We start from the raw sequence: 12,807 nt of genomic DNA, 5'->3' as shown, positions 1-12,807 counted from the left end.
TGATCAGGTTCCAGGTGGGCGAAGAACACACAATCGTAGCTGTAATGAAACAGAAATGGAGGTAGGCAGGACATTTAGCCAAGTGAATGGATTGTAAATGGACCAAGAAAGTTCTCTCTTGCATACCAAGATATAAGAAAACACTGAGTCAAAAATCGAACTGAAGATGGGTAAATGACAGAAGAAATGCTGGAGCAACAGCGGTGCCTACAGGTGAATGCCATAATACATCAAAAAAAGTTTTGCATTACCTCAGTTCCGAGATTTCTGGAACCTGTACACAAAATTAGAATAGAGATCAACATAAACATCATTTCTGCCCTTTTTATTGCTCATGAAAACCACACACTGCATGTTGTACCACCATACAGCGAGACCTTCAGAGGCGGTGGTCCAGATTGCTGTACACACCGGTACCTCTAATACCCAGTAGCACATCCTCTTGCATTGATACATGCCTGTATTCGTCACGGCATACTATCCACAAGTTCATCAAGGCACTGTTGGTCCAGATTGTCCCACTCCTCAACGGTGATTTGGCGTAGATCCCTCAGAGTGGTTGGTGGGTCACGTCGTCCTTAAACAGCCCTTTTCAACTTATCCCAGGCACGTTTGATAGGGTTCACGTCTGAGGACATGCTGGCCACTCTAGTCGAGCGATGTCATTATCCTGAAGGAAGTCATTCACAAGATGTGGATGATGGGGGTGGCATTCAGGTATCATACAGCTGTTACAGTACCTTTCATGACTACCAGCGGCAAACATTGGCCCAAAATAATGCCACCCCAAAACAGCAGGGAACCTCCACCTTGCTGTACTCGCTGGACAGTGTGTCTAAGGCGTTCAGCCTGACCGGGTTGCCTCCAAACATGTCTCCGACGATTGTCTGGTTGAAGGCACATGTTACATTCATCAGTGAAGAGAACATGATGCTAATCCTGGGCAGTCCATTCGGCATGTTGTTGGGCCCACCTGTACAGTGCTGCATGGTGTCGTGGTTGCAAAGATGGACCTCACCATGGACATAGGGAGTGAAGTTGCACATCATTCAGCCTATTGTGCACAGTTTGAGTCGTTACACGATGGCCTGTGGCTGCACGAAAAGCATTATTCAACATGGTGGCATCGCTGTCAGGGTTCCTCCGAGCCATAATCCGTAGGTAGTGGTCATTCACTGCAGTAGTAGCCCTTGGTCAGGCTGAACGAGGCACGTCATCAACAGTTCCAGTCTCTTTCTATATCCTCCATGTCCGAACAACATCGCTTTGGTTCACTCCGAGATACCTGGACACTTCCCTTGTCGAGAGCCCTTCCTGGCACAAAGTAACAATGCAGACGCGATCGAACTGCGGTATTGACAGTCTAGGCACAGTTGAATTACAGACAACATGAGCCATTTACCTCCTTACTGGTGGAATGACGAACTGATCGGCTGTTAGACCCCCTCTGTCTAATGGGCACTGCTCACGCATGGTTGTTTACATCTTTGAACAGTCTATGGGACTGTGTCTGTGATACAATATCCACAGTAAATGTCTATCTTCAGGAGTTCTGGGAACTGGGCTGATGCAAAACTTTTTTTGATGTGTGTACATTGTAAGATACCACTTTTCCTTCCAATATTAAAGGGTGTTGACAGTGTGTTTCCATTACTCAGAAAGCTTAGCCACTGAACAAATTTTTTGAGGAATTACAAAGAGAGTTAATTTACATTTTACAATGTATTTCACTGTGCTTTTAATTCTTCTGTTCCATGTATCATACAATGCCTGAATGGGATGTGGTGATACCAGAGTGATCTGAACCACAGCTGCTGTCAGGAGACAAAGATAACACACCTATGAACTACACTCAAAAAATGGTGACAGCTGTGATTCTTACAATGCTTGTGAAGAGTTAAAATATACTTCTTGGTCTGTAGAAAAATGTCTGTACCTACTTATTCTGTAGAAAAATGTCTGTATGCATTTTTAAGTCAACATACTTCAATGAAAGCAGCAACAGTATTTAAATAGTACCACATCAAGCAATTAAAAGTGAAAGATGTGGATAAGTTAAAATACCAGATGAAGATTTTTTAAATATATTTTTGGAAAACATAATTATTTCTCTTGTACCATTATCTATCTTAAAAGCAGGGATATTGCTAGGGCTGCTCACAGCCTATTAAAGAATTTTTAGTACTTGATGCTGCTTATTAGCTCTACTAAAAAAGTATAACCTTTTCCCTCATCTAAAAGAATATATAGCTGGAGGCTGGTCTGAAGGTTCTTTTTTTGAATAACAAACATATAATACAACAATGTCTAAAGAAGACCTTTACCCTGCAGCTTATCTCACATAACTGATGACGAGTGTCAGTTTTTTTCCTCAACAAATATCCTTCACATAAAGAAGACTGTTGAAATTACTTTTTGTAATTTCCTTCAAACATACTTTCGATAAAAGGCTTATCTATATTCTAACAGAACACAGCAACATCACAACTGAAATTCAAGTACTTTCATATACAGTATTATAGTATATTTATAACTTGTATGATTACCTGTGACGCTCCACTGGGAATACTTGTAATAAGTGTAGATGACAAGGGTGACACACTCTCAGGCAAAGGATCATACCTCACTTGGCCCTCAAGAATATTAGAAATTGTAATGTCAACACTGCGAGTCCTCACTATTAACAAAGAGACAACATTCTAATAAATTTTCTCAAATAAATGAATACACACACACACACACACACACACACACACACACACACACACACACACAAAGATACCAACACAAAGAAAATGGTTTCACATAAAAATACAGTTCTCCTTACACATTACACAGCAACATTATACAACAATTCACAATGTACAAGAAATTCTATGAGGTTTTCCAACACCATTGTATTATAGCATCTGCTCACACAGCAGTTACAACCCACATGTCAGTTAGGAAATAAGAAGTTCCTGTGTTATATTTGTAGCATAGGGCTATTTATTGCACAAATGCCTTGGCTACAAATCTGAGAGTATGGTAAAAGCTATGACAGTCCACAAAATTCTAGTTTTCTGTTATTAACATTAAGAGAGACAAATTTTTCATATTTGTTAAAGACAGTCAACAGAAACACTCTTGAAGCTTATGAGTTCTGTTGGAACATATTTTGAAATGCTGCCATTCAAGAATAGTTTTATGGCACCAAAAACTGGCATACAGAAACAGGTTTGCAATTATTGTTTATGAGCACTTAATGTCCCAATAACAATGGAACAACTGACGGAAACTTCCTCAAATTATGAAAGCTAATACTAATTACAGAAGTGCAATGTGCTGAGCACATGCTGTGCCATTCCTAATGTCCAATGCTGACTAAGGCAGATGATGAAGCAAACAGTAACATATTTTTTTTTTTTTTTTATTTAAGTTTTAAATTTTTTGTTTGCTTTCGATTTTCTTTTGATACAACATTTGCGTAATATTCATTGTTATCAGTAGCTATCCTATGGATCTCTCATTTATTTTATCAGAGTGTGTTGTGTTTACAGAAAGTCTGAAAATTCTTGTTTATGTTTTTTGGTATGAAGCATGGCACATCAATTAATACATATTACCTAACGACACCAACCTCTCCTTAGAAATAATTAGTTTTAAAGCAATATTTACATTAAAACAGAGGAAATATATGTCAAATTTGTGTATAACTACTTTCTGTCCAGCAACAGCCACAATACGGTGCACGGTGCAGAGTACGTTGTACCACTGCTAGTGCTGTTCGACAAGCTATACAGCTTGGGGAAACGGCTGTCTATACACCTCTGTACAAGCTCTAATTGCTCTTGCCTCCTCTCTGTGGACTCTACATGAGGCTTACATTGGGGACAGTAGAATCATTTTGCAATTAGTCGCAAATACCAGTTCTCTGAACTGTTAAAATATAAATGTCGTGTGACTAGGACCTCCTGTCAGATAGACCGATCGCCAGATGATAGTCTTTCGATTTGACGCGCGTCGATGGGGATGTGTGTGTAGCACATCCACAATAACTTATGTATTTATCAAATGTATTATTAACAAATCTAGCACCATACCTTGGAATTGCTCTGCTGTCTTATTTTAACAAAACCTGCTGGGGACACTACAAATCCTTTATTAGTATTCAAGAGCCACACTTCTCTAAAATTCTCCCAATGAAGTCTACCTTTCATCTTCCCTTCTGACGACTTTATATGCTCATTCCTTTTACAACATTATGCCCTGATATGTAATCATTGTGTGTCAAGCACTATGCCACTAATAATGTATTCGAACTTCCAGAATTGTTTTTCCTACTCATCTGTATTATCTAACATTTTTGTACATATAGAATAAGCTCCCATTCATCACACCAAATGGAAATTCTGTTTAAGTCTTCCGGTATCCTTCTAAAGTAACTTGATGATGACATTTTCCTGTAGTCTACAGCATCAGCAGCAGTCACCTTATCTGTCAGACTGTTTATGTGTATAGAGAACAAGGGCGGTAGAAGACCATAGAATAGAACCGATTCAATGTACTTTTTGCTCCATAGATCTGTAGTGAGGAGATCCTCAATCATAAAGGATATAGAACACACAACACATTTTTAAAAAAAGAAAAAAGAAAAAAAGATTTATTGTAACGTACCTTCCAAAGAGTGCATTTGAAAGATTGCTCATGGATGTGGAAAAAAAATTAAAAAAAAATAATAAACATTTTTCCTTTAAAGGGTAATAAACTTTTCACAAAACATGTTGATGTAATATACTGAGGTGCATCTGATAATTCTTAGAGAATCTTAGCCCTGCATCATTAATGAGAAAACATAGTTTGAAACACTTACTTACAGTGATAACAATACTGCACTGAAGGAGGATGGAAGTCAGATTTTACACAATACTCACATTATTTGATATTAATAATTATAAATGTATATACACATGAACTGGTTCTACTACGGAATTCTTCAATGGAGTAGAAGGAGTTTTCTTATGACTGCTGGCAGCTTACTGAAAATGCATATTCCTGAATAATGGACACCTTTATGGACCAGATAAAAGCATTAAGCAAGGAAGAAACCATCAAAGAACAATTTTGATCAACAGACGCAGAATTTTGTGACAGGACGGACAATGCAAAAGGACTGAAATATTGTCATACCAACTAATTTATGGACAGTCATTCTGAGTTACTTCCAGAAAGCCGTAATCACATGCGATTCATGAATATTATTCACAAAATCAGCAACAAGTGCATTGAGCCAATCTCCACCAATGACTGACACATCTAGCAAGTAATATTCAAGAATTCCAAGCACAGAAACATCTGCCTCAAATTACCCCCTCCCCCTCAAATTACTTCCACTGACTATATCTGCAGTTGCTTTATTCCACAAGATCAGCATTTAACTATTGGAGGTTACAACGTTAACAAATGGGATCTCATGGATAATAGTATGCACAGCCCACACCACCACTGGCTACATTGTCACCAAAACTGTGCTGGCAGCCAAAGCTCTTTAAATTGTCAGTTTGCCTGTGGGGATAAAATATCACATATAATCAACTTAAGTCAGGTTTTTCCATCAAATTGAGTATTTTAGGTAATTTACCACTGTAGTATTACACATGGTAAGGAAAGTGCTTAGCATCCACAGATATATACCTTATCTCCAGTTAGCTTATACAAAGAATCTAAAACATTTCCAGTGTCAAACATTCCTTTTGCCATCTACATATATCTACATTTAACTTTCCGTATAATTAGTACTCCATCAATGTTTCAGAGTTTTCTAGAACATCAACCAACAGCATTACACGATGCTGTAATCATCTAGACAGTATCTCTGTCGTGAATAAAAATGTGCAACAGCTAACTGAGAATCCAAAAAGTTTCTTCCAAGCTCAACAGACAATCAAGTTGAAGTGTAGCCTAGTGCCAGTATTTAGGGTTCATTGTAAACAAAAATGGAACACATCCCATATTTTAGTATCTGAAAGAACTCAGAATGATAAATAACTACAAGCATTCTTGGAAAAGATTAATCACTAAAACCGAAATTTCCTGCAAATTAAAACTGTGCAGCGAACCGGGATTTGAACTTGGGACCTTCTGCCTTTCATAGACAAGAGCTTTACTGACTTAGCTATCCAAGCACAACCCACCATCACAGCTTTACTTCCACCCATACTTCAGAAAGTTGCAGGGTCGAGTCCCAGTTTGGCAAGCAGTTTTAATCAGCCAGGAAGTTTGAAATCAGTGTGCACTCCACTGCAGGGAGAAAATTCGTTCTGGAATTACTCTAGTTGTCTTATCCCAAATGTGGTCCAGATATCAAAACTATCAAATACAATGTGAAGAACAGTGAAGCATGCATAAGGTCCACAATAAGTTTCAAAGCTTTCAGAAGCTTAGAACAGGAACCTTATAAATATCTGGCCCTCACAACAAATTTCTAGTTATGACATTGGTGTGGTTTCTGTCACACAGAAACAAAAATGGAATAGAGCACTGTAGTGTGTGTATTTCAAAGACATTAAGTTCGGTCCAAGTTAACTACTCAATTCCAGAAAAAGGGATTAGTGATTATATAACCAATACATTAGTTCTGTATACAGGGTGTTTCAAAAATGACCGGTATATTTGAAACGGCAATAAAAACTAAACGAGTAGCGATAGAAACACACCGTTTGTTGCAGTATGCTTGGGACAACAGTACATTTTCAGGCGGACAAACTTTCGAAATTACAGTAGTTACAATTTTCAACAACAGATGGCGCTGCAAGTGATGTGAAAGATATAGAAGACAACGCAGTCTGTGGGTGCGCCATTCTGTACGTCGTATTTCTGCTGTACGCGTGTGCTGTTCACAACGTGCAAGTGTGCTGTAGACAACATGGTTTATTCCTTAGAACAGAGGATTTTTCTGGTGTTGGAATTCCACCGCCTAGAACACAATGTTGTTGCAACAAGACGAAGTTTTCAATGGAGGTTTAATGTAACCAAAGGACCAAAAAGCGATACAATAAAGGATCTGTTTGAAAAATTTCAACGGACTGGGAACGTGACGGATGAACGTGCTGGAAAGGTAGGGCGACCGCGTACGGCAACCACAGAGGGCAACGCGCAGCTAGTGCAGCAGGTGATCCAACAGCGGCCTCGGGTTTCCGTTCGCCGTGTTGCAGCTGCGGTCCAAATGACGCCAACGTCCACGTATCGTCTCATGCGCCAGAGTTTACACCTCTATCCATACAAAATTCAAACGCGGCAACCCCTCAGCGCCGCTACCATTGCTGCACGAGAGACATTCGCTAACGATATAGTGCACAGGATTGATGACGGCGATATGCATGTGGGCAGCATTTGGTTTACTGATGAAGCTTATTTTTACCTGGACGGCTTCGTCAATAAACAGAACTGGCGCATATGGGGAACCGAAAAGCCCCATGTTGCAGTCCCATCATCCCTGCATCCTCAAAAAGTACTGGTCTGGGCCGCCATTTCTTCCAAAGGAATCATTGGCCCATTTTTCAGATCCGAAACGATTACTGCATCGCGCTATCTGGACATTCTTCGTGAATTTGTGGCGGTACAAACTGCCTTAGACGACACTGCGAACACCTCATGGTTTATGCAAGATGGTGCCCGGCCACATCGCACGGCCGACGTCTTTAATTTCCTGAATGAATATTTCGATGATCGTGTGATTGCTTTGGGCGATCCGAAACATACAGGAGGCGGCGTGGATTGGCCTCCCTATTCGCCAGACATGAACCCCTGTGACTTCTTTCTGTGGGGACACTTGAAAAACCAGGTGTACCGCCAGAATCCAGAAACAATTGAACAGCTGAAGCAGTACATCTCATCTGCATGTGAAGCCATTCCGCCAGACACGTTGTCAAAGGTTTCGGGTAATTTCATTCAGAGACTACGCCATATTATTGCTACGCATAGTGGATATGTGGAAAATATCGTACTGTAGAGTTTCCCAGACCGCAGAGCCATCTGTTGTTGAAAATTGTAACTACTGTAATTTCGAAAGTTTGTCTGCCTGAAAATGTACTGTTGTCCCAAGCATATTGCAACGAACAGTGTATTTCTATAGCTGCTCGTTTAGTTTTTATTGCCGTTTCAAATATACCGGTCATTTTTGAAACACCCTGTACAACTGTACAGGTGAAAATCTTTCTGGTAACAAATCACCAATCCACAATCCCCAAGGTTGTCTTTACCAGGTAGAATGGCTCACGACTACAGAGACAGGCATTGTTTCTCAGCTGTTACATGTACAGAATCCTGCTTACGCCAACAAGCCATCATCTCTCTGTCTCCATGAGGCCTAGATCATGAGTCTGACAAGCAGGAGATTGTGTGTTTCCAACTGAATGAAACAACACAAGCACTTCAAGAATTGCCAATAACTGAACAGTTAGTAGCTTCATGGAGCACAAGAGATCTGACATTACAAAATATTCTTCAACAGCTGGTCATGACACTTGTGTTATTGTACAAATTCAGTGTGCAAAGCTTATTTTTCAGCAGTTCAGTCACACACGAGTTGTTCTCCTAATAATGAATGACACAAACATGTGGTGATTCATTCTGTCATCTTTAAGAAAGTACTTGCGCTACTGCATAGTGGACATTGGGGAATCTCCATAACTAAAGTAGTGGCATGACACCATCTTGGTTGGGCTGTAATAGACAGACACAGAATGCCTTGTGAACTTGTGCCAGCAGTGTTCAGCTCAGCATGCAGCTCTGCATAAAGTACTCTCCCCCTGGCTGCATATGACTGAACCTTGGGGCCCTTAGCATATACACTGTAGCCCCACCAAAAAAGGATGGATTCCTTTTCAAAATTTCCCTACACAAGCAAATTACACTCAACTGCACAGTTGACAATCATCTTTTGTACCATAAGGCCTCCCCAAAGCAATAGTTACAGACGAAAGCTCACAATTTTCCTTAACCATGTTGGCAGATTTTTCTCTTTGCAAGGTAGTCAACACCACCTATGAGCTCCTTTCTAGCCACAAGCAAATGGAGAAGCATAGGATCTGTAAGGGTTTTCAAACCTCAGATGAAGCAAACCTTGCAGTTCACTCTTTCTCATGAAGCACTGACTTCAGTTTTGAACCATTACTTTTCTATTCTCATGAATAGAAAAAGTCTGGCAGAAATTTTACATGGACATCAATTAAAGAATCTCCTCAATCTTTGGAAACACCCCAGGGCATCACATGTTGCAACAGCTATTTAATATAAATCACTGGCACTGTAGAGATTCAATGAACACCTATATTTGCTGGTATGTGTTTCTCAGCTATATTAACTAGCAGGTCTCTGACTGCTACAATTGCTAAGGCTTGGACTTTATTTCATGTCACGACCTGACTGGCGCAATAACCTGTGCTTTTCTGTGTTCTTCACAGACTAAGAAAGTCTGTTCTATGTGAACTACTTGTACTGGGAACAGCACCACCTAACTGAAGAAATATCTCTATTAAAAGTAACTAGCTGCCATTTACTTCTCTACAAGAATAAACCTGTATTCTGTAAACAGTCTCAATCTCAAAATGGTAGTTTTCAACAAAACAGTGCTACTACTTATGCCTGTCACTGTCATAACTGTCATACTTTAATTGTCACTTACAACCTTTTCTTCTGACAAAAAGCAGTTAATATCACATTATATTAAGCCCCACAAATATCCTAAAGTGGAGATCAATGGTAGGGATTTTCCAAGTAAAGAAGTTGAAGACAGACAGACAGACAGACAAACCACAATGGGAAGTGACTACCTCTCAGCATCACAGTTGTGATGAGTGTATGACAATATGATTATGGTGTGAGCACACTCTAGTGCAAGCACACCAGGGGTCTTTGACAAGATCCAGATGCAGGTGGATCTCTCTCTCTGTCTCTCTCTCTCTCACCACACACACACACACACACACACACACACACACACAAGGTGGTTTTTTCCACCATTTACAAGCTCTAGGGATTGATGGAGGAGACGATACAGAACAAAAAAGTCTAATGAACTTAAGTCCGAAAATACATGGTTTCCATGCTAGAGACCGTTTATTCATCCATACTTTGTTACAGAGACTGCAATCTAAAACACACTGTACCATGCAGCCACAGTTACAGTATGCTTGGTTTCCTCCTAGAGAGTGGTACTGTTCCTTATATATCATGCCCCAGCACCCTCTCCTGCCACAGTAATTGGTAATGTTGTGTCCAATTCACTTTTCTCTCTGACTCAACTTGTAGTGGACGTGATACAGTGTTGTACACAATGGTTCCATATTCGAATCTTGAGGTTGCCAATGTGGTGTTTACTTATGAAAAGGCAAATGGCATGGGTGGTGGGCAGCAAGGTTTTATCAGGAGACCTATCCCTGACAACAACAATAACAGCATTCAATGTTTGCAACAGTGTTTTGCCATTTGTACAAGACAGGGTCGTTTCAGGAAACAAGAAATCATGAAGGATGTACCCGAAATGTTTGGACACCAGACTTGGAGGAAAATGTGATAAACACTGTGGAAGGTGACCACCGTGTCAGTACCAGGCAGTTGGCCTGCCAGTATAGGGTAAGCCAGATGACCATGTGGAACATTCTCCGTGACAGCTGTTACTACGCTTATCACTTAAAGCATGTGCAGGGTTTCCTAGTGACAGACTTTCTATATTGAGAGCAGTTTTGTCATTGGGTTCTTCATCGGGCAACCACGATTCCGGAATTTGTGACATCCATCCTATTCACAGACAAGGCCACCTTTAGACGTAGTGGTATCTTCAACTTTCCTAACAGTCATCTGTGAGATAGTATGCAGAACAACCATGCTATGGTGACTGCGAATCATCAGCATTGGTGCAGCCAGAATGTGTGGGCCAGGATAACTGGCAACCGTATTTCATGACCAGTCTTCCTTCCACGTTGCCTAACAGGCCGGAAATATTGGTTTTTCTTGCAGGTGACTTTGCCTCCCCTACGGGAAGAAGTGCCCTTGATGATTCAAAGAGCTATGTGGCTGCTATGTGATCGCACTCTGGCCCACTTTGCCATTTACATCCGGACGCATCTCAATCGTGTCTTCCCTGGTCAATGGATCGGACGAGGGGGTCTAGTTGCACAGCCTGCTTGTTCACTGGATCTCAAACCATGAAATTTCTAGTTATGGCCTGCTTTTTCACCGGATCTCAACCCATGAAATTTCTAGTTATGGGGTTAAAAGTATCATGCATGCAGAGCCCATTCTAGATGTGGAGACACTGGAGCAGCGTATTCATGCTGCCTTTAACACTGTTTGAATGCAACCTGGCCAATGTGAACATGTGAGACAGAACATGCTGTGGCATGTACACGCTTGTGTGGAGGCACATGGAAACCATTTTCAACACATACAGTAACTGTGGCTGCATGGTACAGTGTGTATTAGACCACAGTATCATTAACAATATATGAGTGAATAAATGGTCTCTAGCATGGAAACCATGCATTTCCAGACATAAGTTCGTATATGGTTTTACTTATGCAAGCTTTCAACAGAAGGGCTGAAGGGGAAGGAGGGTTGAAAGGAAAGGAACTAGAGAGGTTTAGGAAAAGAGGTAGAGATCAGAAAAGTCACCCAGAACCCCTGGTCAGGGGAGACTTACTGGACGGCATGCAAAGAAAAGAATGATTGCACTAGACGAGATTTGAAAACCTGAGAGCTTAAAGGTGGAATACAAGTAACATGTAAGCCAGAGATTACTGCTAAAACATTGTGATTGAGTCAAAACGAGTGAAAAGCTAAGTGAATTGTATGTAACAGAGGTGGGATGGGGGTGGCAAAAAAACAGACAGGCCAGAAAATGAAAGATAGAGAAAAATAGAGTGAAGAAAGTAGTAGTTACCATGAAGAAATGCTAAAAAAGAAGAAATTAATGTAAATTATGGCCATGTGGTTGGTGAGAACCAAGGGCATATTGCAGTGCTAGTTTCCACCTGTGGACTTCTGAGGAACTGGTGTCCGTGCTAAGAGTCCAGATGGCACATGTGAAATAGGCACTGAGGTCGCGACTGTCATATTGCAGAGCATCCTCTGCAACAGGGTACTGTATTGTGTGTTGCTGGTATACACCCTTTGCCTATGCCCTTTCATCCTTACTGACAAATTGGTGGTAGTCATGTTGATGTAAAAGGCTGAACAGTGTTTACATAACAGCTTGTATATGACATGTTTGCTTTCAGAGGTGGCCCTCCCTTTGATACATGTTTTGCCAGTCACAGAGCTGGTATAGTTAGCTGGTGGTAGGAGGGTGCAAAGGGCAAGTCTTGCAGCAGGGATAGTTGCAGGGAAAGGGGCCATTGGGTAGGGAGATGGGTGCAGAAGGAACGTAGCATCTGACAAGGATGTAACAGAGATTGGCAGGGTTACAAAAAGCTATTCTAGGTGTGGCAAGCAAAATCTCAGATTGAATGAATCTTATTCTAGGGCATGATTTTAGAAAGTTGTGGCCTTGTCGAAGTAGTTGATTAATGTTTTAGCAGCAATCTCTGTCTTGTTTTTGTATGTCCATCCATTTGGCAGGAGTTCTTTGGAACGACAACTGTTTACTATTGTGACAGAATAAAACACTTACAGCCATCCTTATGATTGTATTTTATTTTGTTGCAACCAGTTTCAACACTCCAATGCACCATCTTCAGGCTGTTGTTCATGCGGTATGTGTTGATACGGTCCCTATATCACATCAGTTGCCAGCATAACTGGATTCGCAGATAATGTGTCAGCACTCCA

At 40.7% G+C, this 12,807-nt stretch overlaps 1 protein-coding gene across 1 annotated transcript in view; it reads right to left on the bottom strand.

Annotated features, from left to right (window-relative positions):
- The window catches only part of LOC126473958 (lipid droplet-regulating VLDL assembly factor AUP1-like), a 94,783-nt gene that overhangs the window by 13,410 nt on the left and 68,566 nt on the right, over window positions 1-12,807 (bottom strand). The window contains exon 8 of the mRNA XM_050101328.1: window positions 2,547-2,677. Coding sequence (XP_049957285.1) covers window positions 2,547-2,677 — 131 coding nt within the window. The remainder of the gene's footprint in view (window positions 1-2,546; window positions 2,678-12,807) is intronic.

Source organism: Schistocerca serialis, chromosome 4, assembly GCF_023864345.2.
Source record: "Schistocerca serialis cubense isolate TAMUIC-IGC-003099 chromosome 4, iqSchSeri2.2, whole genome shotgun sequence".
Classification (NCBI taxonomy): Eukaryota; Metazoa; Arthropoda; class Insecta; order Orthoptera; family Acrididae; genus Schistocerca; species Schistocerca serialis.
This window is presented reverse-complemented; position numbering and strand designations above follow the sequence as displayed.